This window comes from Oncorhynchus nerka, linkage group LG20 (genome assembly GCF_034236695.1).
Source record: "Oncorhynchus nerka isolate Pitt River linkage group LG20, Oner_Uvic_2.0, whole genome shotgun sequence".
Taxonomy (NCBI): Eukaryota; Metazoa; Chordata; class Actinopteri; order Salmoniformes; family Salmonidae; genus Oncorhynchus; species Oncorhynchus nerka.
The window spans coordinates 44,227,462-44,254,974 of NC_088415.1; the positions used below are offsets into that span (position 1 = coordinate 44,227,462).

The 27,513-nt window shown below is 43.8% G+C and overlaps 1 protein-coding gene across 4 annotated transcripts in view; it reads right to left on the reverse strand.

Annotated features, from left to right (window-relative positions):
* Positions 1–2,132: 2,132 nt before the first annotated feature.
* LOC115102645 (solute carrier family 41 member 1-like) overlaps positions 2,133–27,513 on the reverse strand; it is a 34,217-nt gene continuing 8,836 nt past the window's right edge. For all 4 annotated transcript variants that reach the window (XM_065005536.1, XM_065005537.1, XM_065005535.1 and 1 more), the window contains 8 exons: positions 24,271–24,342; positions 23,809–23,953; positions 23,496–23,642; positions 11,447–11,591; positions 11,104–11,183; positions 7,555–7,690; positions 7,119–7,266; positions 2,133–6,947 (listed from right to left, as the gene is read on the reverse strand). In XM_065005536.1, coding sequence (XP_064861608.1) covers positions 6,774–6,947; positions 7,119–7,266; positions 7,555–7,690; positions 11,104–11,183; positions 11,447–11,591; positions 23,496–23,642; positions 23,809–23,953; positions 24,271–24,342 — 1,047 coding nt within the window. In that variant the 3' untranslated portion in view covers positions 2,133–6,773. The remainder of the gene's footprint in view (positions 6,948–7,118; positions 7,267–7,554; positions 7,691–11,103; positions 11,184–11,446; positions 11,592–23,495; positions 23,643–23,808; positions 23,954–24,270; positions 24,343–27,513) is intronic.

Below are 27,513 nucleotides of genomic sequence, written 5' to 3' on the forward strand. Positions count from 1 at the left end.
ATGACACTGAAATGACAATGACACTGAAATAAATGATTGGTTGGAGAAAGACTCTTTGTTGTATCTCTTCAAGGTATAGCCAATAATCCTCATGAGGGAACATTCCTAGTGGAAGGGAGTTCCTGGAAAGAGTACTTAGGTGCTCAGTTGTGTGTATGTTTGTGTGTGTGCGCGCGGGAAATGGGGGACAGCCGTTGTTTAGCTATTCAATCATCTTATTGCTTGGGGAAAGAAGCTTTCTTGGACCCTGTTGGTCAGAGACCTGATGCTCCGGTACCGCCTGCCGGTGGCAGAGAGATCAGTCCATGGCTGGTGTGACTGATGTCTTTGGCAATTTTTTGTGCCTTCCTCAGTACCACCTGGTTTGAATGTCCTGAATGGCTGGACGCTCACCCCCAGTGATGTGCTGGGCTGTCCGCACCACCCTTTGTAGGGCCTTGCGGTTGAGGGCGGTGCAGTTGCCATACCAGGTGGTGATGCAACCAGTCAAGATGCGCTCCGATGGTGCACCTGTAAAAGTTCTTCAGGATCTGAAGGGCCATGCCAAATCTCTTCAGCCCACCCCCTTTCCTGTAGTCCATGATCAGCTTCTTAGTTTTGCTGACGTTGAGGGAAGAGATTGTTGTGCTGGCACCACATTGCCAGGTCTCTGACGTCCTCTCTGTAGGCTGTCTCATCACCTTCGGGAGTCAGGCCCACCACTGTCGTGTCGTCAGCAAACCTGATGATGGTGTTGGAGTCGTGCGTGGCCATGCAGTCGTGGGTAAACGGAGTACAGGAGGGGGCTAAACACACACCCCTGAGGGGGCCCCTATGTTGAGGGTCAGCGTGGCGGAGGTGTTGTTGCCTTCCCTAACCACCTGGGGTCGGCCTGTCAAGAAGCCCAGGATCCAATTACAGAGGAAGGTGTTCAGTCCAAGGGGTCCCAATCTTAGGGACGAGTTTGGAGTGGACTATGGTATTGAACACTGAGCTGTAGTCAATGAACATCATTCTCACATAGGTATTCATCTTGTCTAGGTGTGAGAGGGCTGTGTGGAGTGCAATTGAGATTGTGTCATCCGTGGATCTGTCGAGGTGGTATGCACATTTTAGTGGGTCCAGGGTGTCTGGAATGATGGAGTTGATGTGTGCCAAGACCAGCCTTTCAAAGCACTTCATGATTACAGATGTGAGTGCGACAGTCATTGAGGCAGGTTACTTTAGAATGAATTTGCGAAGCTCCCTGAGTGTTAAGGAGCCACCATCAAGTTATGTACAGACAGCCTGTTTCAGACAAACACCCGTAGACTGTGAATAATGTCTGGAGAGAACAGAGGTCGCACTCAGTAGAGTTGCATCATTCATGAACTCCTCAGCTGGGAAATGACACAGCATTTGACTGTTGTTGACAAGTGGTCTGTAAAACCTGGTATTTTCTGCTACCAATTTAGCCTACAGAGAAACGAGCAGGTAGTTACACTATTTATTATCCCAGTATTACACAGTTGTCTTGCTGTTTTACTGTACATGTTGTCTAATGTTAGAGCCCTCTATGTTCACTTTGCAAGTGGCAAATTGTATTTTATAGTAACAATATCCACCATTCAATATAAATTATACTTTCACACACTCATTTCTCAACATCCAAGCACACAGTAGTAGAAAGTGATGACATCTTATATTGTCATTACCGGTTATCAACCATCATAGGGCCATCATAGGATCAACCATCATAGGATACCCTTTTCCATGTCCTTATTTTCCATTATGAAATACTGTTGTTCTGTGACAGAAATATATTTTGTGGCTATGAAACTATTGTGAAGGAATGAAAGTTTTCTCCACTTTTGAAAAGTCCAAAAACCCAATCTGCAATTTCGGCACGACTCATTCATTGGATAATATTTTGCACAGGCTTTAAAAATAACTTTATGTGCTCATTGTGTGTTACCAACAAACGGTGAATTTAATACCAATGTACACTAACTGATACAGACCAGTGGTCAGTTGTGTTACCAACAAACTGTGAATTTAATACCAATGTACACTAACTGATACAGACCAGTGGTCAGTTGTGTTAAACCAATGGGACTGACTGACTGGAGCACAGGGAGAGCTGAGAGAGAAAGATTACAGGTTATGCAGTCACATACTGTTCAGCGTTTTTTATTACAATGCGACTGACCAGAGCCACAGACCACAGAAAACATATTGATGCTTGTTGTACATTTATGAAGTATTTGATACCATCATTTCAAATGTCTATGAAAGGTCATTTAAATAATATGATAGTTCTGCAATTGTGCAGAAAAAGGCATGTTTAAGGCCAGGCACCACACCCTATCACAATCAACTTTTTCCAGTTATATGTAGACACAAATAGAATACTTTTTTGTATTACAATATTTCTGAAATATTGTCTAAAACATGCACATTTTGTGTTCTCATTAAATTTGCACGTATTTTCATAAAGCACAAAATAAAAACATTTCTGGATGAAGTCAGCCCAAATATTTTGGTTTCATTTTGTTAAGACACTCCAGGACCGGATTTACTTAGACCAGATTAAAGATAAATCATGTTTTCATCTTTCTGTCTGTAAAATATTAAAGACATGTACAGGTAACTGCCAAAATAAATTTAACATCAACATAAAATGTCTTAATAGGGCGTTGGGCCACTACGAGCCAGAACAACTTCAATGCACCTTGATTCTACAAATGTCTGGAACATTCAAGGTAATGATGGCATAATGGGTGGACTGGCGGCCATTGCGAATGTACCCATAAGAGCAAAGAATGAAGTAAAAGCAGGAAGTCCAACCATCAGTCTGTGCTGTGATTTGTTGATTCAATTCAAATGACATTTAAAAAGTGAATTCCATTCCATGAGCCAGTTAGCATCACCATGGAAATGACTACATCACAAATGCCAGGGTTAGAGGTTCCAAGCCCGTTCTATTCATTCTCATTTCTATGTGGAAAACGCTGTCTCAAGCGCTGCTCCAGAATCGCCCATAAGTGTGCAAGTGGGTTGAGATCAGAGTGGTAATACATTACAAAGTAAGCTAGATCTACTCAGGCATTTTTAAAGCTATCCAGCTTCAGTTAGCTTCACATTCCAGCTCAGGCTTCATCCGTACTATGACTGTGGATATTGCTCATCTGCATGCCGCTAACTCTAGCAGGCTTGTAACTATGCATGGCTAGTCAAATGCGTGACTATTCATTGAGCCAATGCTTAAACATCAATCCATGGGCGTGTCAGTGCCACATTTACATTTTTGCCGAAATCAACACGAAAGAAAAGTTATCTTGGCAATTCAGCAGGCTCTGCTGTGAAATGGGCTATTACAAGTGCCATTTTTATGTTATTAAGTGCTTATCAATGCACAGGCACCTTTTCCCCCATCTATCGATAAAATAATTTTATAAAGTCCTACAAAAGTTTTACTGTGCATGAACTTTCAAATGCATCCTGTCGTTAATAAATGTGTAATGTGATGGGTATTTTAATATTACAACTTTTAAAACATTTGATTCATTAAATATTATCAGTCATCTTCCTCAAATTAAGGGGATGATGATGCAATATTTGCAACAGGGAGGGAAGCTGATTTCGTTGGTTCTCAACTCGTGGCTCAGTCACTTCATTTAGGGTAAGTATGGACCCTGGGCTAAGCTAAGGACCCTGGGACTAAACACCTCTTTCTGCAACTGGATCCTGGTAGCCAACAACACATCTGCCACACTGATCCTCAACATGGGGTCCCACAGGGGTGCGTGCTTAGTCTCCTCCTGTACTCCCTGTTCACCCACGACTGCATGGCCAAGCGCGCCTCCAACACCATCATTAAGTTTGCTGACGACACAACGGTGGTAGGCCTGTTCACCGACAACGATGAGACAGCCTATAGGGAGGAGGTCAGAGACCTGGCAGTGTGGTGCCAGGACAACAACCTCTCCCTCAACGTGACCAAGACAAAGGAGATGATCGTGGACAGGAAAAGGAGGGCCGAACATGCCCCCATTCACATCGACGTGGCTGTAGTGGAGTGGGTCAAGAGTTTCTAGTTCCTTTTGTGTCCACATCACCAACAAACTATCAAACACACCAAGAAAGTCGTGAAGAGGGCACGACTTTCTTGACGAAAGACTTTCCCCCTCAGGAGACTGAAAAGATTTGGCATGGGTCCCCAGATCCTCAAAATGTTCTACAGCTGCACTATTGAGAGCATCCTGACCGGTTGCATCACCGCCTGGTGTGGCAACTGCTCGGCATCCAACCGTAAGGCGCTACAGAGGGTAGTGCGTACAGCCCTGTACATCACTGGGGCAAAGCTTCCTGCCATCCAGGACCTATATACTAGGCGGTGTCAGAGGAAGGCCCAAAAAATGACTCCAGTCACCCAAGTCATAGACTGTTCTCTCTGCTACCACACAAGCGGTACCAAGTCTATGTCCGAAAGGCTCCTCAACAAGCCATAAGACTGCTGAACAATTAATCCAATGGCAACCTGGACTATTTGCTGCTACTCACTGTTTATTATCGATGCATAGTCACTTTACCCCAACCTACATGTACAAATTACCTCGACTAACCTGTACCCCTGCACATTGACTCAGTACCGGTACACCCTGTATATAGCCTCATTATTGTTATTTTATTGTTACTTAATTTTTTTACTCTAGTATATTCATAAATATTGTCTTAACTTTAGTTTCTTAAAAATGCATTGTTGGTTAAGGGCTTGTAAGTAAGATTTCACGGTAAGGTCTACCTACACCTGTTTTTTTTATTTTAATTTGACCTTTATTTAACCAGGCAAGTCAGTTAAGAACAAATTCTTATTTTCAATGACGGCCTAGGAACAGTGGGTTAACTGCCTGTTCAGGGGCAGAACGACAGAGTACCTTGTCAGCTAGGGGGTTTGAACTTGCAACCTTCCGGTTACTAGTCCAACGCTCTAACCACTAGGCTACCCTGCCGCCCCTGTTGTATTTGGCCATGGCATATGGTTTTACAGTGTTTTCATGCTCATTCAGGGACCAATCGTGCCCTGTGGATGGGGGCATTGTCATCCTATGGGGGAATAGCCATGGTAGCCAAAATAAGGACACTCAGCATAAGGACCCACACCTGTGTGGAAGCATCTGCTTTCCATAGACTTTGTATCCCACATTTACTCGTTTCCAATATTTTGGCAGATATAAAAAGTAGTCTATAATAAATATGTGACAAATCAACAATTCCCTCTGAGTAATTCCGGAGAATATATCTAAGGATAACCACACACACTTTGGTGAATTTAGATGCTTCTGAAGCTGAGAAAAATGAGTTGGACAGTGAAATCTGTCCAGTCTGACATTCGGGAAATGGCAGTTAAAGACAAGTACACTGAATTTTGCAAATGCCTATTTTGACCCAACGACCATCTCTTCAAAGTCAGTTACTAGATACAGTATAGTCCAGATTGTAATATTCTCTATGAAATGAGCTTTAAAATGTGTGATTCAATGTAGTGCAATTATGGATGCATGTACATTTTAAAGTGATTCAAATTCATGAAATGTTGATGACGGTAGGATAAACAAAATAAAGAATACATTTACATGAGTTTTTTTTGTTTCATTTTTATGTTCAAGCCCCTTAACCATGTGTGAGGGCACTACAGTTGTAACGTACAGAAGGCATGTGAATGGGGACATTGCAATGTTTTAAATAAAGCTACCTTCTCTTTAAATAGACATTTGTGATTATACAAAACACACCCGACATGTAACATTCATGATACACGGACTTGACAGATACTGTGTACTTTAAGGTTTTGTTTTTGCATTTAAGATTGCTGCTGAACATTAAGAAGTGACAAACATTTGTAACACTTTATCAGGCACTTTGCTATGATACCGTTTCCCGTCCTGTCATATGTGATAAGACGCCTAACACCTTGAACCAGATTTGAGAACAGTTTCAATGTTTTGCCCTTACCCCATCTCACATTACTGATGACATGCCAACGGTAACTTAACTCTGGTTTAAGAAGTGCCTCCCTTAAAAGTTTCATTTGCAGATATTTAACTTAACACTTGTGACAGTAAGCTGCTCATAGAAAAATCACAAAATAATACTGATTGCCTTCAAATATGTTCGATCCTTGATACATTCACAGGTCCATTCCATTCACACCCTAGTTGCAATTTCAATGGGTGCAGTAGTTTCAAGCTACACATTGGTGGTGATGTATGAAGATGATTCTACTTCGATCTACAACAGAATGTTCCTGTAGTTATCAGTCAAGTAAGGTTTTTTGAGTTATGTCTATAATGAAAGGGATGTTGCCAAGCCCCACTCTGCATTCTACATCCAGAAATACTGTAAACAAGTTAAAATTCATTTTCATACACCAACATACAAGGCACCCATTATCGATCAATAACCGTTCCCTAATTTCAGAAAAAGTTCAATTTAGTGTGTTGATTTTTCCATTGTCTCACATTCACAAGTGACATGCGGGGTGTGTGAAATAGGACCTGGATGAGTTTGCAGTGTGTCCCATCAACCCATACTTTCTGAGGTTTGAAATGACCCACACCTCCTGATGAACTGTAAGCTGAGTGAGTGAGTGTGCGTGCAGTCAGTCAGTCACACTGCCATCCCCACGCCAAGGAAACTAACTCCCTCCAGTGGTGAAGGCAGAGGAGAGGCAGGGCAGGGAGATGATACAGACCCCTGGTCTGGGAAGGCACAGCACAGAGAGGCCTGTAGCAGACCGATGACCTCCATCCCTTTCAGAGTCCCAGCCCCTCCATGAGTGAGACGGAGCGGAAGACCAAAGCCAGGAAGCCGGTCCCCAGCAGGTCTCCCAGGGCTGTCAGGTAGGGGATGGAAAAGTTGTCTGGGTCCAGACTCCTCCTCCACATCAGACGGACTATCAGGTCAGCCACATAGAGGAGGATACCCACCTGGAGGAACATCCCATACAGACAGACAATCCATCACACAGCAGATCTGAATGAGAAATCCATAAGTCCTTATACTTCAATAACTGTATAATGAAAAGTCCTTACAAGTCTGTATGAGAATTTACCAAACTCCAGTGACTGAGGGGTAGCAGGCGAGGGGATAGGGCGTACCTGGAGAAGGGCAGCACACAGGTAGCAGACGGTGAAAGTGACAGTGAGGGCAGTGTGGCCGCCTTGGAGCAGAGAGATGGTATAGAGGAACACCAGGTGGCCCGGAACCACCAATAGGAACAACACCCTCGCTGACTTGGAGTTCACACCTGGAGAGACAAAGGCAACTAATGAATACTGTAGGTAGTTTTCTTATCTTGTTTAGTTACTGTGGCAGCACTGTCTGAAATGTAAATCTGTACAAATACTATGACAAAGAGAGGATAAATATAACAGGAATGGCAAGAGAGGGGTTCCAAATAGTAAAGTTCATATTTGCTAAATCACAAACAGAGAGGAAGTAACTGGCATATATTCTCCTTTTTTTGTTGTTGTTACAGACATATCTACATGCAATCTATGACCCTCTATAGAAAGACAGAGTGGAGGAGCCTTTCCTGAGGTGAAGAAGGTAGTAAAGGGGCTGGGCCAGTGCTGTCTCATCTTATAGGGCAAGACTCCAGGCATGCTCCAGAAGTGAAGGTAGGTTGAGATCCGACTGGCCTGGATGGCCACCAAGTTTCCTCCGACACCTGAGGGGAAGCACCGAGCATGGAAAGAATATCAACCACACAAGTCTCCTATTATACAGTCACCTGCTTTTCCATTGAAATATGACTCTCTATATGTAAAACACATGTTGCCCACCACATGCTTTTGACTTCAAAAATTCCTGAGTATATCCTCATGATTTATTTAATTTCTTATTTGATTCATCAATTCCACATTGACAGATCCCTGCTTGTAGAGGTCTGCACGGGACTGATTTCTTCATCCTGCAGCTTTTCATACCGCACCTGCCCGCTCCCGCTGGCTTTCTGTCGGACTCTCTTCTGCTCCCTGGTCTTGAACCCAACCGCAGTCCTGAAATGTTATTTCAGGCAGCTCGCTTGACAGCCATGGTTCCAGCAAGTGTGCGCCCTATACTATAGGTAATATCAAAACGCTCTAAAATAACCTAAGAAATAGGTTAGGTTAAATGACCAGAGATTTTCACGTAGCCCATTATATTAGGCGATCGGTATTACTGGGCTATATCGGCCAATATGCTAGACTAGACGTAGTTTGAAGAGAGCAGAGTTGGAGAGAGAGAGAGCGGACACTTGCACTTTCTCTTCAGCTACGTTTAGCATAGGCCTAATAGCCTACCTTTCAGGAGAGGGACACATTCCAGACGGACACAAATACAGGTGATCAATATTTATTTCTAGGCGATGTAGTAAACTATTCTGATTAGGCTATAGTTTACTACATTGCCTAGAAATAAATATTGATTGTGTCCGTCTGAAATTCGCCCCTCTCCTGAAAGGTAGGCTAAACGTAGCTGAAGAGAAAGTGCAAGTGTACGCTCTCTCTCTCCAACTCTGCTCTCTTCAAACTACGTTATTTAGGAAGTTGATTTCCCTGGAAAGATATCTACCCGTGCTTCTGCATAGGATATAGCCTCATACTCTATTTAATTGAGACCACAAGCACGCCTGATATTGCACGCCCAACTAAGAGAGGTATCGCTACTGCACTTGAAGCTGCAAGATTAATGAGACCGGACACTTGCACTTTCTCACGAGCTATATTTTGCATATAGGATATAGCCTACCTTTTAAGAGCAGTTCATTTGTAGATTTGTAGACCGACTCGTTGGTTGAGGGCCCTCCACTTCTTTCCATTATCAATATTTATCTAGCGACACTGTAAACTATGTAGCCTAATCATATTTAAGTTAATTTCCTTGAAAATATACAATACATCTTCAAAAGTATGTGGACACCCCTTGAAATGAGTGGATTCGGCTATTTCAGCCACATCCGTTGTTGACAGGTGTATAAAATCGGGCATTGGCAGTAGAATGGCCTTACTGAAGATCTCAGTGACTTAAAGGATGCCACCTTTCCAACAAGTCAGTTGTCAAATTCCTGCTCTGCTAGAGCTGCCCCGGTCAACTGTAAGTGCTGTTATTTTGAAGTGGAAATGTCTGGGAGCAATAAGTGGTAGGCCACACAAGCTCACAGAACGGGACTGCAGAGTACCCAAGCGCGTAGAAATCGTCTGTCCTCGGTTGCAACACACACTACAGAGTTCCAAACTGCCTCTGGAAGCAACATCAGCACAAGAACTGTTCGTCGGGAGCTTCATGAAATGAGTTTCCATGGCCGAGCAGCTGCACAAAAGCCTAAGATCACCATGCGCAATGCCAAGCGTCGGCTGGAGTGGTGTAAAGCTCGCTGCCATTGGACTCTAGAGCAGTGGAAGCGCGTTCTCTAGATAGACAAATCTTGGTTTCGCAGATGCCAGGATAACACTACCTGCCCCAATGCATAGTGCCAACTGTAAAGTTTGGTGGAGGAGTGATAATGGTCTGGGGCTGTTTTTCATGGTTCGGGCTAGGCCCCTTAGTTCCAGTGAAGAGAAATCTTAACGTACAGCATACAATGACATTCTGTGCTTCCAACTTTGTGGCAACAGTTTGGGAAAGGCCCTTCCTTGCCTCAGTCAATGTCCCTGTGTACAGGTCCATACAGAAATGGTTTGTCGAGATCAGTGTGGAAGAACTTGACTGGCCTGCACAGAGGCCTTACCTCAACCTTTGGGATGAATTGGAATGCCGACTGCAAGCCAGGCCTAATCGCCCAACATCAGTGCTGCGACCTCACTAATGCTCGTGGCTGAATGGAAGCAAGTCCCCGCAGCAATGATCGAACATCTAGTGGAAAGCCTTCCCAGAAGAGTGGAGGCTGTTATAGCAGCAAAGGTGGACCAACTTCATATTAATGCCCATGATTTTGAGATGTTCGACAAGCAGGTGTCCACATACTTTGGTCATGCAGTGTAACTGCCACACTTTTCTCCGCCCATGCATAGGCAGTCTTCTCTATTTTACTGAGACCACACATATTGTGGCAATCTTTGATATATGATCCACGTTACAATTTCCACCAAGAGGTTTAACCCTATTGGTGCGATGTGTAGGATGTTTGCCTTTCATGCCAGAGACCGGGGTTTGCTTCCTGCCCCCCTAAGTTTGCTACACTGGTGTCAGAAGTGGGATAGTGGCTGTGAGGCCATCAGAACGCACGGGTGAAGTGTGAAGGGTCTTGAAAGAACACATAAGTGCTTGTAATACCTACAATAGGTAGGGACATGCATACGATGCAGAAAGACGACGGTTTGCAAATAATCTGCGGGACAAAAACCCTTTTCATCCCAAAGTTGTCTGTCTGGATACAAAGGTGCAGCCCTCTTCCTGCTTGAGGTCTTGCCACTGTTGCCACCAAGTGGAGAAACAAATTGCTATTGATACATTTGTCTTACTTATTTTGATGTTAAAAATATTACCTTTATTTAACCAGGCAAGTCAATTAAGAACAAATAATTCATTACAATGACGGCCTGGCAATCCTGTGTGGACAGGGGCTACTGTTAACAGCACAAATGCAACAGCAAACAAACAGTAGATGTGTGTTTGTGTGCGTACAGGCATGTGTGTGGTGTGTGACGTGATTCTATGGTAACATCTACCAAAATACTGTTTTTGTCATATCCTAATCAAACACCAATACAGATGTGTATCTCAGACTTGACGAGACTTGAGGGGACATTGGTAAAACACAAAGTGCCGGGTAATAGTCATAGTACCAGGAGAGGGAAATTCTAACCACTGTGAGCAATATTTAACTGAGGTTCAAAGGCTATCCAATGCTCAGCGTCAGGCAGCCAATATCAGCCTGGGACACTGCCATTTGTGGGTAAGAACATCTGACCGTGTGCTCTTAAAAACTCTCATTTGAAAGGATTTCCCAGCATGTGTCATTTATAGACAGTTAACTGACTGAGCCAGGCACATGAATGTCCCATGGTCATTAATAATTCAACTCTCCCCTTTCCATCCTTGTATAATGTGTTCAGAGACCACTTTCTAGTTACATTTAACCAAGATGAGTCCACTCACCATTTATGACGGGTGTAAAGACGGCCATCCCCTCAAAGTTAGGGTCGCTAACAGTCTTGTCCAATATGAGTCCCCCAAAACTGAAAAAGGTCATAATGAAAAACATCAGTCAAACATCTACTGATCAGATACATGTTTTTAATAATATATAATAAAAATAATAATAATATATGCCATTTATCAGACACTTTTATCCAAAGCGACATACAGTCATGCGTTTTACGTATGAGTGGCCCCGGGATTCGAACCCACTATCTTGGCATTGCAAGCTCTATCAACGGAGTCATACAGGACCATATGATAAGGTTATGATAAGAATGATAAGGTGTCATGTGTATCTTACCTGCTGATAGACATGGCTACGAGGACAGGCTGCCAGCCAGAGACGAGGACCTCCTTGATTTGAGGGCTCTTCCGGGCCACCACCACCCACAGAGGGATCAGAGCCAGGAAGAACACACACAACAGGGGAGACAGGTACCAGACGTCTACACAACAGAGAAAACACGTTAGAATAGTGTCCACAATGCACTGTTTACCACTCTCCCACACAAATAGAACACAATTCATCTGACATAAGAGCACCTCCAAAATGGTTAGAAATGTTCTGATATTTCAACATTAAAGCCATTTTACTTTTACATGTTTAAATTGGGCTTTGTAAAAGTAGCTAACTGTATAGTTCGTGCAGACCACAGGCAAGAGATGAGTGGGAACGTACACTGAACAAAGGAATTAATGCAACAAGGTACAATTTAAACGATTTTACTGAGTTACAGTTCATATAAGGAAATCAGTGAATTAAAATAAATTCACTAGACCCCAATCTATGGATTTCACATGACTGTGAATACAGATATGCATCTGTTGGTCAGATACTTTTTAGAAAAAAAGTAGGGTCGTGGATCAGAAAACCAGTCCGTATCTGGTGTGACCTCCATTCGCCTCATGCAGCGCCACACATCTCCTTTGAATAGAGTTGATCAGCCTGTTGATTGTGGCCTGTGGAATGTTGTCCCACTCTTCTTCAATGGCTGTGCAAAGTTGCTTATTGGCTGTAACTGGAACATGCAGTCGTACACATCGATTCAGAGCATCCCAAACATGCTCAATGGGTGACATGACTGGTGACTATGCAGGCCATGGAAGAACTGGGACATTTTCAGCTTCCAGGAATTGTGTACAGATCCTTGCGACATTATAATGCTGAAACATGAGATGATGGCAGTGGATGAATGGCACGACAATGGGCCTCAGTACCTCATCACGTTATCTCTGTGCACTCAAATTGCCATCGTAGCTTATGTCTGCCCATACCATAACCCCACCATGGGGCACTCTGTTCCCAACGTTGACATCAGCAAATCGCTCGCCCACGCCACGCCCTACATGCTGTCTGTCATCTGCCCAGTACAGCTGAAACCGGGATTCATATGTGAAGAGCACACTTCTCCAGCGTGCCAGTGACCATCGAAGGTGAGCATTTGCCCACTGAAGTCATTTACAATGCCGAACTGCAATCAGGTCAAGACCCTGGTGAGTACGACGAGCACGCAGATGAGCTTCCCTGAGACGGTTTCTGACAGTTTGTGCAGAAATTCTTTGGTTGTGCAAACCCACCCTCATCAGCTGTTTGGGTGGCTGGTCTCATGATCCTGCAGGTGCAGCAGCCGGATGTGGAGGTCCTGGGCTGGCGTGGTTACACGTGGTCTGCGGTTTCGATGCAGGTTGGACGTACTGACAAATTCTCTAAAACTACGTTGAAGGCGGCTTTTGGTAGAGAACTTAACATTCAATTCTCTGGCCTTCGTCCTCTGTTCTGGCTCCCTTATCGGTGGCTTCTAACTTGGTTTCAGATCTTCAGAACCCCCCTCCCCCCTCATAAGAGCGTGAGGGTGTCTGAGACTCCACCAGGCCCCTCCATCAGCCACTATGGATTCTACAGTTGGCTATGGTCCATCGGGCCTCTCCGCCCATCAATCCTTGGGGGGTCTGCGAGGCCACTCGAGATGAAAGAGCGGTCGCACCTCCTCAGCCTTTGCACCAGCTGTGGTCCTTGGTTCCCGGGGCAAAACATATTGGTCCCCGGAGGGAAGAAAACCCTGTGCTAACGAGTACTGGACATTACAAGACATCTTCCTACCGTTCTACAACAGATGTCGGGGGCTCACACTGTCGTAGTCCATGTGCGGGTCAAACGACGTTAGGAGGGCTAGCTCGGAACTGCTGAAAATTGATTTTAAAGAACTGATCCTAGCTCGGAAAGCAGACAATTATTTCAGGCCCAGTACCATCGTTGGGCCGTAGCTGTGAGCGATTCAGCAGGCTACTGGCATTACATATCTGGCTAAAATATTACTGTAGCTCTGTTGGCATAACTTTTATCGATAACTTTGACACCTTCTGGAAACAAAATATGCTCTACAGGAATGACGTGGTCCATCCAAATCATCTTGTCCACGCAGTTCAAGGCTGCGTTGAGACAATTACTTATCAATGACACAAGCCCTGCTCAGATAATCCCTACCATTGTGTCGCTGAGTTGTCATAGTGCTGCAGTAAATGTAAATTGTCCCAGGAGTGTTGGAAGTCATAATGTAAGTAACCTAATTTACAGTGTATCCAGAAAATATTCAGACCCCTTCCCCTTTTCCACATTATTACGTTACAGCCTTATTCTAAAATGGATTAAAGAAATAAAAATTCTCAAACAACACACAATACCCCGATAATGACAAAGCAAAAGACAGGTTTTCAGAAAGTTTGGTAAGATTATTAAAAATTAAAAATAGAAATATCTTATTTAGATAAGAATTCAGACCCTTTGCTATGAGACTCAAAATTTAGCTCAGCTGATTGGACATGATTTGGAAAGGTCCCACAGTTGACAGTGCATGTCAGAGCAAAGCCAAAATCATGAGGTTGAAGGAATTGTCCGTAGAGCTCAGAGACAGGATTGTGTCGACGCACAGATCTGGGGAAGGGTACCAAAAATGTCTGCAGCATTCAAGGTCCCCAAGAACACAGTGGCCTCCATCATTCTTAAAATTGAAGAAGTTTGGAATCAGCAACTCTTCCTAGAGCTAGCTGCCCGGCCAAACTGAGTAATCGGGGGAGAAGGGCCTTGGTCAGGGAGGTGGCCAAGAACCCGATAGCCACTCTGGCAGAGTTCCTCTGTGGAGATGGGAGAACCTTCCAGAAGGACAACGATCTCTGCAGCACTCCACCAATCAGGCCTATGGTAGAGTAGCCAGACGGAAGCCACTCCTCAGTAAAAGCGTGGCCAGACGGAAGCCACTCCTCAGTAAAAGCGTGGCCAGACGGAAGCCACTCCTCAGTAAAAGCGTGGCCAGATGGAAGCCACTCCTTACTCCTCAATAAAAGCGTGACCAGACGGAAGCCACTCCTCAGTAAAAGGCACATGACAGCCCACTGGGAGTTTGCCAAAAGGCACCTAAAGGACTCTGACCATGAGAAACAAGATTCTCTGGTCTGATGAAACGAAGATTGAACTCTTTGGCCTGAATGCCAAGCGTCATGTCTGGAGGAAACCTGGCACCATCCCTACGGTGAAGCATGGTGGTGGCAGAATCATGCTGTTGGGATGTTTTTCAGCAGCAGGGACTGGGAGACTAATCAGGATTGAGGGAAAGATGATCGGAGAAAAGTACAGAGAGATCCTTGATGAAAATCTGCTCCAGAGCACTCAGGACGTCAGACTGGGACGAAGATTCACCTTCCAATAGGACCCTACCTAAGCACACTGCCAAGACAATGCAGGTGTGGCTTCGGGACAAGTCTCTGAATGTCATCCAGTGGCCCAGCCAGAGTCTGGACTTGAACCCAATCGAAAATCTCTGGAGAGACCTGAAAATAGCTGTGCATCATTGCTCCCCATCAAACCTGACAGAGCTTGAGAGGATCTGCAGAGAAGAATGTGAGAAATTTCCAAATACAGGTGTGCCAAGTTTCTAGCATCATACCCAAGAAGACTCGAGGCTGTAATCACTGCCAAAGGTGCTTCAACAAAGTACTGAGAAAAGGGGTCTAAATACTTATGTAAATGTGATATTTCAGTTAATTATAAAATGCACAACAATTTACAAAAAACTGTTTTTGCTTTGTCATTATGGGGTGTAGATTGATGAGGGGGGAAAAACCATTTAAAATGTAGGAAGTTGCTATAGACCACCAAGTGCTAAAAGTCAGAATCTGGATAATATGTGTGAAAGGCTAATCTGAAGATGGTGCTGGCTAAAGCTAAAACTGGCGAGTGTAGAGAGTATAGAGATATTGTTATCCACGTCGGCACCAACGATGTTAGGATGAAACAGTCAGAGATCACCAAGCGCAACATAGCTTCTGCGTGCATATCAGCTAGAAAGATGTGTCGGCATCGAGTAATTGTCTCTGGCCCCCTCCCAGTTAGGGGAGTGATGAGCTCTACAGCAGAGTCTCACAACTCAATCGCTGGTTGAAGACTGTTTTCTGCCCCTCCCAAAAGATAGAATTTGTAGATAATTGGCCCTCTTTCTGGGACTCACCCACAAACAGGACCAAGCCTGACCTGCTGAGGAGTGACGGACTCCATCCTAGCTGGAGGGGTGCTCTCATCTTATCTACCAACATAGACATGGCTCTAACTCCTCTAGCTCCACAATGAAATAGGGTGCAGGCCAGGCAGCAGGCTGTTAGCCAGCCTACCAGCATAGTGGAGTCTGCCACTAGCACAGTCAGTGTAGTCAGCTCAGCTATCACCATTGAGACCGTGTCTGTGCCTCGACCTAGATTGGGCAAAACTAAACATGGCGGTGTTCGCCTTAGCAATCTCACTAGGATAAAGACCACCTCCATTCCTGTCATTACTGAAAGAGATCATGATACCTCACATCTCAAAATAGGGCTACTTAATGTTAGATCCCTTACTTCAAAGGCAATTATAGTCAATGAACTAATCACTGATCATAATCTTGATGTGATTGGCCTGACTGAAACATGGCTTAAGCCTGATTAATTTGCTGTATTAAATGAGGCCTCACCTCCTGGCTACACTAGTGACCATATCCCCTGTGCATCCCGCAAAGGCGGAGGTGTTGCTAACATTTACGATAGCAAATGTAAATTTACAAAAAAAAATGACGTTTTCGTCTTTTGAGCTTCTAGTCATGAAATCTATGCAGCCTACTCAATCACTTTTTATAGCTACTGTTTACAGGCCTCCTGGGCCATATACAGCGTTTCTCACTGAGTTCCCTGAATTCCTATCGGACCTTGTAGTCATAGCAGATAATATTCTAATCTTTGGTGACTTTAATATTCACATGGAAAAGTCCACAGACCCACTCCAAAAGGCTTTCGGAGCCATCATCGACTCAGTGGGTTTTGTCCAACATGTCTCTGGACCCACTCACTGTCACAGTCATACGCTGGACCTAGTTTTGTCCCATGGAATAAATGTTGTGGATCTTAATATTTTTCCTCATAATCCTGGACTATCGGGCCACCATTTTATTACGTTTGCAATTGCAACAAATAATCTGCTCAGACCCCAACCAAGGAACATCAAAAGTCGTGCTATAAATTCACAGACAACACAAAGATTCCTTGATGTCATCCAGATTCCCTCTGTCTACCCAAGGACGCCATAGGACAAAAATCAGTTAACCACCTAACTGAGGATCTCAATTTAACCTTGCGCAATACCCTAGATGCAGTTGCACCCCTAAAAACTAAAAACATTTCTCATAAGAAACTAGCTCCCTGGTACACAGAAAATACCCGAGCTCTGAAGCAAGCTTCCAGAAAATTGGAACGGAAATGGCGCCACACCAAACTGGAAGTCTTCCGACTAGCTTGGAAAGACGGTACCGTGCAGTACCGAAGAGCCCCTACTGCTGCTCGATCATCCTATTTTTCTAACTTAATTGAGGAAAATAAGAAAAATCCAAAATTCCTTTTTGATACTGTCGCAAAGCTAAGTAAAAAGCAGCATTCCCCAAGAGAGGATGTCTTTCACTTTAGCAGTGATAAATTCATGAACTTATTTGAGGAAAAGATTATGATTATTAGAAAGCAAATTACAGACTCCTCTTTAAACCTGCGTATTCCTCCAAACCTCAGTTGTCCTGAGTCTGCACAACTCTGCCAGGACCGAGGATCAAGAGAGACGCTCAAGTGTTTTAGTACTATATCTCTTGACACAATGATGAAAATAATCATGGCCTCTAAACCTTCAAGCTGCATACTGGACCCTATTCCAACTAAACTACTGAAAGAGCTGCTTCCTGTGCTTGGCCCTCCTATGTTGAACATAATAAACGGCTCTCTATCCACCGGATGTGTACCAAACTCACTAAAAGTAGCAGTAATAAAGCCTCTCTTGAAAAAGCCAAACCTTGACCCAGAAAATATAAAAAACTATCGGCCTATATCGAATCTTCCATTCCTCTCAAAAATGTTAGAGAAGGCTGTTGCGCAGCAACTCACTGCCTTCCTGAAGACAAACAATTAATACGAAATGCTTCAGTCTGGTTTTAGACCCCATCATAGCACTGAGACGGCACTTGTGAAGGTGGTAAATGACATTTTAATGGCATCGGACCGAGGCTCTGCATCTGTCCTCGTGCTCCTAGACCTTAGTGCTGCTTTTGATACCATCGATCACCACATTCTTTTGGAGAGATTGGAAACCCAAATTGGTCTACACGGACATGTTCTGGCCTGGTTTAGATCTTATCTGTCTGAAAGATATCAGTTATTCTCTGTGAATGGTTTGTCCTCTGACAAATCAACTGTAAATTTCGGTGTTCCTCAAGGTTCCGTTTTAGGACCACTATTGTTTTCACTATATATTTTACCTCTTGGGGATGTTATTCGAAAACATAATGTTAACTTTCACTGCTATGCGGATGACACACAGCTGTACATTTCAATGAAACATGGTGAAGCCCCAAAATTGCCCTCGCTAGAAGCATGTGTTTCAGACATAAGGAAGTGGATGGCTGCAAACTTTCTACTATTAAACTCGGACAAAACAGAGATGCTTGTTCTAGGTCCCAAGAAACAAAGAGATCTTCTGTTGAATCTGACAATTAATCTTAATGGTTGTACAGTCGTCTCAAATAAAACTGTGAAGGACCTCGGCGTTACTCTGGACCCTGATCTCTCTTTTGAAGAACATATCAAGACCATTTCAAGGACAGCTTTTTTCCATCTACGTAACATTGCAAAAATCATTAACTTTCTGTCCAAAAATTATGCAGAAAAATTAATCCATGCTTTTGTCACTTCTAGGTTAGACTACAGCAAAGCTCTACTTTCCGGCTACCCGGATAAAGCACTAAATAAACTTCAGTTAGTGCTAAATACGGCTGCTAGAATCCTGACTAGAACAAAAAAAAATTATCATATTACTCCAGTGCTAGCCTCTCTACACTGGCTTCCTGTCAAAGCAAGGGCTGATTTCAAGGTTTTACTGCTAACCTACAAAGCATTACATGGGCTTGCTCCTACCTATCTCTCTGATTTGGTCCTGCCGTACATACCTACACGTACGCTACGGTCACAAGACGCAGGCCTCCTAATTGTCCCTAGAATTTCTAAGCAAACAGCTGGAGGCAGGGCTTTCTCCTATAGAGCTCCATTTTTATGGAACGGTCTGCCTACCCATGTCAGAGACGCAAACTCTGTCTCAACCTTTAAGTCTTTACTGAAGACTCATCTCTTCAGTGGGTCATATGATTGAGTGTAGTCTGGCCCAGGAGTGGGAGGGTGAACGGAAAGGCTCTGGAGCAACGAACCGCCCTTGCTGTCTCTGCCTGGCCGGTTCCCCTCTTTCCACTGGGATTCTCTGCCTCTAACCCTATTACAGGGGCTGAGTCATGCCGTCCATGGAGGGGATGCGTCACCTGAGTGGGTTGATTCACTGTTGTGGTCATCCTGTCTGGGTTGGCGCCCCCCCCCCCCCCCTTGGGTTGTGCCGTGGCGGAGATCTTTGTGGGCTATACTCAGCCTTGTCTCAGGATGGTAAGTTGGTGGCTGAAGATATCCCTCTAGTGGTGTGGGGGCTGTGCTTTGGCAAAGTGGGTGGGGTTATATCCTTCCTGTTTGGCCCTGTCCGGGGGTGTCCTCGGATGGGGCCACAGTGTCTCCTGACCCCTCCTGTCTCAGCCTCCAGTATTTACGCTGCAGTAGTTTATGTGTTGGGGGGCTAGGGTCAGTTTGTTATATCTGGAGTACTTCTCCTGTCCTATTCGGTGTCCTGTGTGAATCTAAGTGTGCGTTCTCTAATTCTCTCCTTCTCTCTTTCTTTCTCTCTCTCGGAGGACCTGAGCCCTAGGACCATGCCCCAGGACTACCTGACATGATGACTCCTTGCTGTCCCCAGTCCACCTGACTGTGCTGCTGCTCCAGTTTCAACTGTTCTGCCTTATTATTATTCGACCATGTTGGTTATTTATGAACATTTGAACATCTTGGCCATGTTCTGTTATAATCTCCACCCGGCACAGCCAGAAGAGGACTGGCCACCCCACATAGCCTGGTTCCTCTCTAGGTTTCTTCCTAGGTTTTGGCCTTTCTAGGGAGTTTTTCCTAGCCACCGTGCTTTTACACCTGCATTGCTTGCTGTTTGGGGTTTTAGGCTGGGTTTCTGTACAGCACTTTGAGATATCAGCTGATGTACGAAGGGCTATATAAATAAATTTGATTTAGATTTTTTTGATTTTTAAATGCTTGATAATGTGTGTGATGTCAACAGATATATATAACAGTATATTTTCTGGGTGACCTAAATATTGACTGGCTTTCATCAAGCTGCCCACTCAAGAAAAAGCTTCAAACTGTAACCAGTACCTGCAACCTGGTTCAGGTTATCAATCAAGCTAACAGGGTATTTACAAACAGCACAGGAATGAAATCCACATGTATTGATCACATATTTACCAATGCTACAGAACTCTCCTGTAAAGCAGTAGCCACATCCATTGGATAGAGTTATCACAATTATGGTAGCCATATCTAGGAAATCCAAAGTTCCAAATTCTGGACCTAATATTGCGTATAAGAGTTCCTACAATTAGGTTTTGTAGTGATTCCTAAATTGATGATGTAAATAATATTTGCTGGTCTGTGGTGTGTAATGAGGAGCTTTCAGACCCTTCACATGACACATTTATGAAATTGCTTACTCCAGTTACTAATAAGCATGCACCCATTAAGAAAATAACTGTAAAAACTGTTAAATCCCCACGGATTAATGAGGAATTTAAAAATTTTATGGTTGAGAGGGATGAGGCAAAAGGAGTGGCAAATAAGTCTGGCTGCATAACCGATTGGCAAATGTACTGCAAATTGAGAAATCATGTCACTAAACAGAAACAAAAAAGAAGCAGAAACTATACTATGAAACAAAGATATATAACGGATTATAGTAAAAAGCTTTGGAGCACCTTAATTAAATAAAATGTTGGGCAAAAAGGCAAACTCATTCACTGAATCAGATGGCTCATTCATCACAAAACCCTCTGATACTGCCAACAACTTCAAAACATTTTTCATTGGCAAGATTAGCAAATTTAGGCATGCAGCAACAAACGCCGAACCTACGCATCCAAGTATCCATCCAAAATGGACCAAATTATGAAAGACAAGCACTGTAATTTTAAATTCCATAAAGTAAGTGTGGAAGAGGTGAAAAAAAATATTGTTGTCAACCAACAATGAAAAGCCACTTGGGTCTGACAACTTGGATGGAAAATTACTGAGGATGATATTTCCACTCCTATTTGCCATCTCTTCAATCTAAGTTTACAAAAAAGTGTGTGCCCTCAGGCCTGGAGGCAACAAAAGTAATTCCGCTACCCAAGAATAGTAAAGCACCCTTTACTGGCTCAAATAGCCAACCAATCAGCCTGTTACCAACCCATAGTAAACTGTTGGAAAACATTTTGTTTGACCAGATACAATGCTATTTCACTGTAAACAAACAAAGTATAGACTTTCAGCACTCTTGTAGGGGAGGACATTCAACAAGCACAGCACTTGACAAATGAATGATGATTGGGTGAGAGAAATTGATGATAAAAATATTGTGGGAGCTGTTTTGTTAGAGTTCAGTGCGGCTTTTGACGTTATTGATCATAGTCTGCTGGTGGAAAAACATGTGTTATGGCTTTACACCCCTCGCTATAATGTGGATAAAGAGTTACCTGTCTTAAAGAACACCCTCAGTGTTCTGTTATGGTAGCCTCTCCAACATAACTGCGGTAAAATCAGGCATTCCACAGGGAAGTTGTCTAGGCCCCTTACTTTTTTCAATATTTACTAATGCCCCGCCACTGGGTCTGAGTAAAGCCTGTGTGTCTATGTATGCGGATGACTCAACACTATACACGTCAGCTACTACAGTGAGTGAAATCACTGCAACACTTCACAAAGAGTAACAGTCAGTTTCAGAATGGGTGGCAAGAAATCAGTTAGTCCTAGCATTGTATTTGGGACAAATCATTCACTAAACCCTAAACTTCAACTAAATATTGTAATGAATAATATGGAAATTGAGCAAATTGAGGAGACGAAACTGCTTTGAGTAACGCTGGATTGTAAACTGTTATGGTCAAAACATATTGATGCAACAGTAGCTAAATATAGGAGAGGTCTGTCCATAATAAAGTGCTGCTCTGCCTTCTTAACAACAATATCAACAAGGCAAGTCCTACAGGCCCTAGTTTTGTCACACCTGTGCTTACTGCCCAGTCTTGTTGTCAGGTGCCACAAAGAGGCACTTGGGAAAATTACAACTGGCCCAAAACACTGCAGCACGGCTGACCCTTTAATGTACAGGTAGAGCTAACATGAATAATATGCATGTCAATCTCTCATGGCTCAAAGTAGAGGAGAGAGTGACTTCATCACTACTTTTTTTTGTAAGAAGTATTGACATGTTGAATGCACCGAGCTGTCTGTTTAAACTACTAGCACACAGCTCGGACACCCATTCATAACGCCACAAGACATGCCACCAGAGGTCTCTTCACAGTCCCCAAGTCCAGAACAGGCGCATAGTACTACATAGAGCCATGGATACATGGAAATATATTCTACATCAAGTAACTCAAGCAAGAGGTAAAATCTCATTTAAATAACAGATAAATGGAACAGCGAGGACTATGAAGAGTCACACACAGGTACAAACACACGCATACAAAAACACACATAACATGCACAATATACACACACGTACATCTGAATTGTGAGTTATAGTATTAACTTGTGGCCGGAGGGCACACACTTAATGTATTGTGAAATCTGTTGTAAAAATGTATTTTAATGTTTAAAAATTGTAATATAATGTATATTACTGCCTTCATTTTTGCTGGACTCCAGGAAGAGTAGCTGCTGCCTTGGCAGATCCATAATAAATACAAATACAACTACAAACTGCTCTGGTGGACATTCCCGCACTCAGCATGCCAATTGCACGCTCCCTCAAAACTTGAGACATCTGTGGCATTGTGTTGTGTGACAAAACTGTCCTTCTATTGTCCCCAGCACAAGGTGCACCTGTGTAATGATCATGCTGTTTAATCAGCTTCTTGATATGCCACACCTGTCAGGGGGATGGATTATCTAGGCAAAGGAGAAATGCTCACTAACAGGGATATAAACAAATATGCATAACATTTCAGAGAAATAATATTTTTGAGCATATGAAAAAATGTCTGGGATCTTTTATTTTAGCTTATGAAACATGGAACCAACACTTAACATGTTACATTTATATGTTTGTTCAGTGTAACTTCTGACCTCTGCCGGTTCTGAATAATACTACCACAATGTGGAGGTCTTAATTTGCTTAAATAGTTATTTACCCAGATACATGCACTCTACTGACTCTATTAATTGTTTAATTACTGCCATCTTTTTTTAGTGTATTGTTTCTGTAATTTTTACCCCCATTTTGTGATTACAATCTTCTTTCATTGCTGCAACTACCCAACGGCTCGAGAGAGGCGAAGGTCGAGTCATGCGCCCTCCGAAACATGACCCGCCAAACCAAGCTTCTTAACACCCACTCGCTTAACCCTGAAGCCAGTTGCACCAGTGTCGGCGGAAACACCGTTCAACTGACGACCTAAGTCAGCCTGCAGGCACCCGGCCCACCACAAGTAGTCACTACAGTGTAAAGAGCCAAGTAAAGCCCCCCCGGCCAAACCCTCCCCTAACCCGGACGACGCTGGGTCAATTGTACCTGGGATCGATCCCCAGGCTGTAGTGACGCCGCAACACTGCGATGCAGTACCTTAGACCGCTGCACCACTCGGGAGGCCCTAATTACTGATTTCTAATTAAAAGTTGAATTAAACCCTTCATCCATTATTATAAAGCCATACCTCGGTACTGGTAGAGTATAGTACTGACTCCAGCCAGCAGGGACAGTGTGATTAGATCTCCCAGACTGGCAGCGATGGGTGTGGCCACATTGTCTGGGTTGATGCCCACTTTCCTGGCGCCAATGATCACCCCAATCATTACTAGACCTATGGAGGGAGGGAGAGAGAGGGAAGGAAGGAGAGAGGGAAGGGAGGTAGAGCGAGGGATGGAGAAGTGAGAGAGGGGGTGACTGTGAGCACAACCGTTAACAGATACTACGGTCAAGACATTTGGAATCTCAATCTAATAAAGACACACTGAGGGTGAACGCACCTAGAGACAGTGCTGCCACGAATGCAGTGATGATGCTGCTGGCACAGAGCACAGCAGCTTGGTCCAGCTCCACCCCACCTCTAGACATGGCCCCCAGTAATATGGCTGCCACGGCAGCCAGGAAGCCCACCACCGTGGCCTGAACCTGTGGAGAGAATCGATCTTCATATCCCCTGGGTCCATCCATCACATCTAATGTACCTTATGGGCTTAGGCTACCTTCATTATTATGCCTTGGATAATGTGTGACCAAGAGCTATCTTGACCTCTTCCTAACCTTGGACGAGTCTAAACACAGCTGTTTTTATGGTGATCCTGTTGATCCTCGAGGTCAAGTTAGGCACTGTAACTGTAGCCCAAGGTTGTCTTTCAGATTTGGATATAAAAGGCCAAGTAGTGCCGTGGAAGACTTATGTTCATCTTCCTGTCTGCCTGTCTCCCAATAAATCAATTGGAGATTACCTGAATGAGAGCCAGGTTGCTGCACACCATCGTCCACTGATGCTTGGGGTCATCCATCTGTCCAGTGTTAGCCTAAACAAGAGAGCTCATCATTAGTACAGCATACACCAACATCAAACTTTGGCTTTTCAACAAGAGCGTTGCATTTGATTATGTGTGGGGAAATGTGTGTTTATTTACACTTTGACACTAGCCCCTAGGAGTTAGCAAGAGAGCATAGAGAGACCAGGTCACTTTGCCGTCCTACTTGGGCTAATACTACGTACTATATACAATAGTATGCGGTCCTATGTAGCTCAGTAGTTGGTAGAGCATGGTGCTTTGAAAGCCAGGATAGTGGGTTCGATTCCGTACATAAAATGTATGCAAGTATGACTATTAGGATTAAAGCATATTCTAAATGGTATACAGTATATTGTTATATTTATATTAGGATGCTGAAGATGTTGACCTCATCCCGTCAGTAGAGGATGCCTGTTTATTCTTTAAAAGTGCCTTCCTCACCATCTTAAATAAGCATGCTCCATTCCCCCAAAAATGACAACCAGGAATAGATATAGCCCTTGGTTCACTCTAGACCTGTTTGCCCTTGACCAGCACAAAAACATCCTGTGGCGTTCTGCATTAGCATCGAATAGCCCCCGTGATATGCAACTTTTCAGGGAAGTTAGGAAAGCCTAAGGCTAGCTTTTTCAAACAGAAATTTGCATCCTGTAGTACAAACTCAAAAAAGTTCTGAGACACTGTAAAGTCCATGGAGAATAAGAGCACCCCCTCCCAGCTGCCCTCTGCACTGAGGCTAGGAAACACTGTCAATACCGATAAATCCACTATAATTGAGAATTTCAATAAGCATTTCTCTACGGCTGGCCATGCTTTCCACCTGGCTACCCCTATCCCGGTCAACTGCCCGGCACCCTCCACAGCAACCCGCCCAAGCCCCCACCATTTCTCCTTCACCCAAATCCAGATAGCTGATGTTCTGAAAGAGCTGCAAAATCTGGACCCCTACAAATCAGCCGGGCTAGACAATCTGGACCCTCTCTTTCTAAAATGATCTGCCAAAATTGTTGCAACCCCTATTACTAGCCTGTTCAACATCTCTTTCGTATCGTCTGAGATTCCCAAAGATTGGAAAGCTGCCGCGGTCATCCCCCTCTTCAAAGGGGAGACACTCTAGACCCAAACTGCTACAGACCTATATCTATCCTACCCTGCCTTTCTAAGGTTTTCGAAAGCCAAGTTAACAAACAGATTACCGACCATTTCGAATCCCACTGTACCTTCTCTACTATGCAATCTAGTTTCAGAGCTGGTCATGGGTGCACCTCAGCCACGCTCAAGGTCCTAAACGATATCATAACTGCCATCGATAAGAGTCATTACTGTGCAGCCGTGTTCATCGACCTGGCCAAGGCTTTCGACTCTGTCAATCACCACATTCTTATCGGCAGACTAAACAGCCTTGGTTTCTCAAATGACTGCCTAGCTTGGTTCACCAACTACTTCTCTGACAGAGTTCAGTCTGTCAAATCGGAGGGCCTGTTGTCCGGACCTCTGGCAGTCTCTATGGGGGTGCCACAGGGTTAAATTCTCGGGCCGACTCTCTCTGTATACATCAATGATGTCGCTCTTGCTGCTGGTGATTCTCTGATCCACCTCTACGCAGGTGACACCATTCTGTATACATCTGGCCCTTCTTTGGACATTGTGTTAACTAACCTCCAGACGAGCTTCAATGCCATACAACTCTCCTTCTGTGGCCTCCAACTGCTCTTAAATGCAAGTAAAACCAAATGCATGCTCTTCAACCGATCGCTGCCCACACCTGCCCGCCTGTCCAGCATCACTACTCTGGACGGTTCTGACTTAGAATATGTGGACAACTACAAATACCTAGGTGTCTCGTTAGACTGTAAACTCTCCTTCCTGACTGTTAGAGGAAATTATGGTTGAAATTATTAATTATGTATACATTATTGATTAGAACCATTTATTCTAATACTATTATGTTATGGTATGAAAAGTAAAAGTTATTGGTTAAGCTGTTACTGAAAATGTAAGCAGAACAAATTAATTGTCTGTGCCTCTTGGGAGGTTAAAGGGGAGGGATGCTATGGCTTTTCAGACAGATAAGAAATGTCTGGGAGATGTTCCAGACCTAAAACAATGGGCTCTTGTGAGAATCGGAGAGAGGGTGGGAAACTGATGATGTCATGTTCAGTTTATAACCTGTGGATTGGTTTTGGCAATAAAACATAAAGGAATTTAGAATTCCTCTATCACTGACTCACATTAAACATCTCCAATCCAAAATTAAATCTAAAAATGTCTTCCTATTTCACAACAAAGCATCCTTCACTCATGCTGCCAAACATACCCTCGTAAAACTGACCATCCTACCAATCCTCGACTTTGGCGATGCCATCTATAAAATAGCCTCCATCACTCTACTCAACAAATTGGATGCAGTCTATCACAGTGCCATCCATTTTGTTACCAAAGCCCCATACACTACCCACCACTGCAACCTGTACGCTCACGTGGTACTCTCTTGTCACCAAACCCACTGGCTACAGGTTATCTACAAGTCTCTGCTAGGTAAATCTCAGCTGACTGGTCACCATAGCAGCACCCACTCGTAGCACACGCTCCAGCACGTAGTTGTCACTGGTCACCCCCAAAGCCAATTCTTCCTTTGGCCGCCTCTCCTTCCAGTTCTCTGCTGCCAATGACTGGAACGAACTGCAAAAATCACTGACGCTGGAGACTCATATCTCCCTCACTAGCTTTAAGCACCAGCTGTCAGAGCAGCTCACAGATCACTGCACCTGTACATAGCCCATCTGTAAACAGCCCATCTTTCTATCTCAGTTTAATTAAAAAAAAAAAAAAATACTGTATTTATTTATTTTGCTCCTTTGCACCCCTGTATTTCTACTTGCACATACATCTTCTGCACATCAATCACTCTAGTGTCTAATTGGTATATTGTAATTGCTTTGCCACCATGGCCAAATTTATTGCCTTACCTCCCTTTTCTTACCTCATTTGCACACTCTGTATATAGGTTTTCTTCAACTGTATTATTGACTGTATGTTTTGTTTATTCCATGTGTAACTCTGTGTTGTTGTATGTGTCGAACTGCTTTGCTTTATTCTTGGCCAGGTCGCAGTTGTAAATGTGAACTTGTTCTCAACTTGCCTACCTGGCTAAATAAAGGTGGAAAAAATAAAAAATGT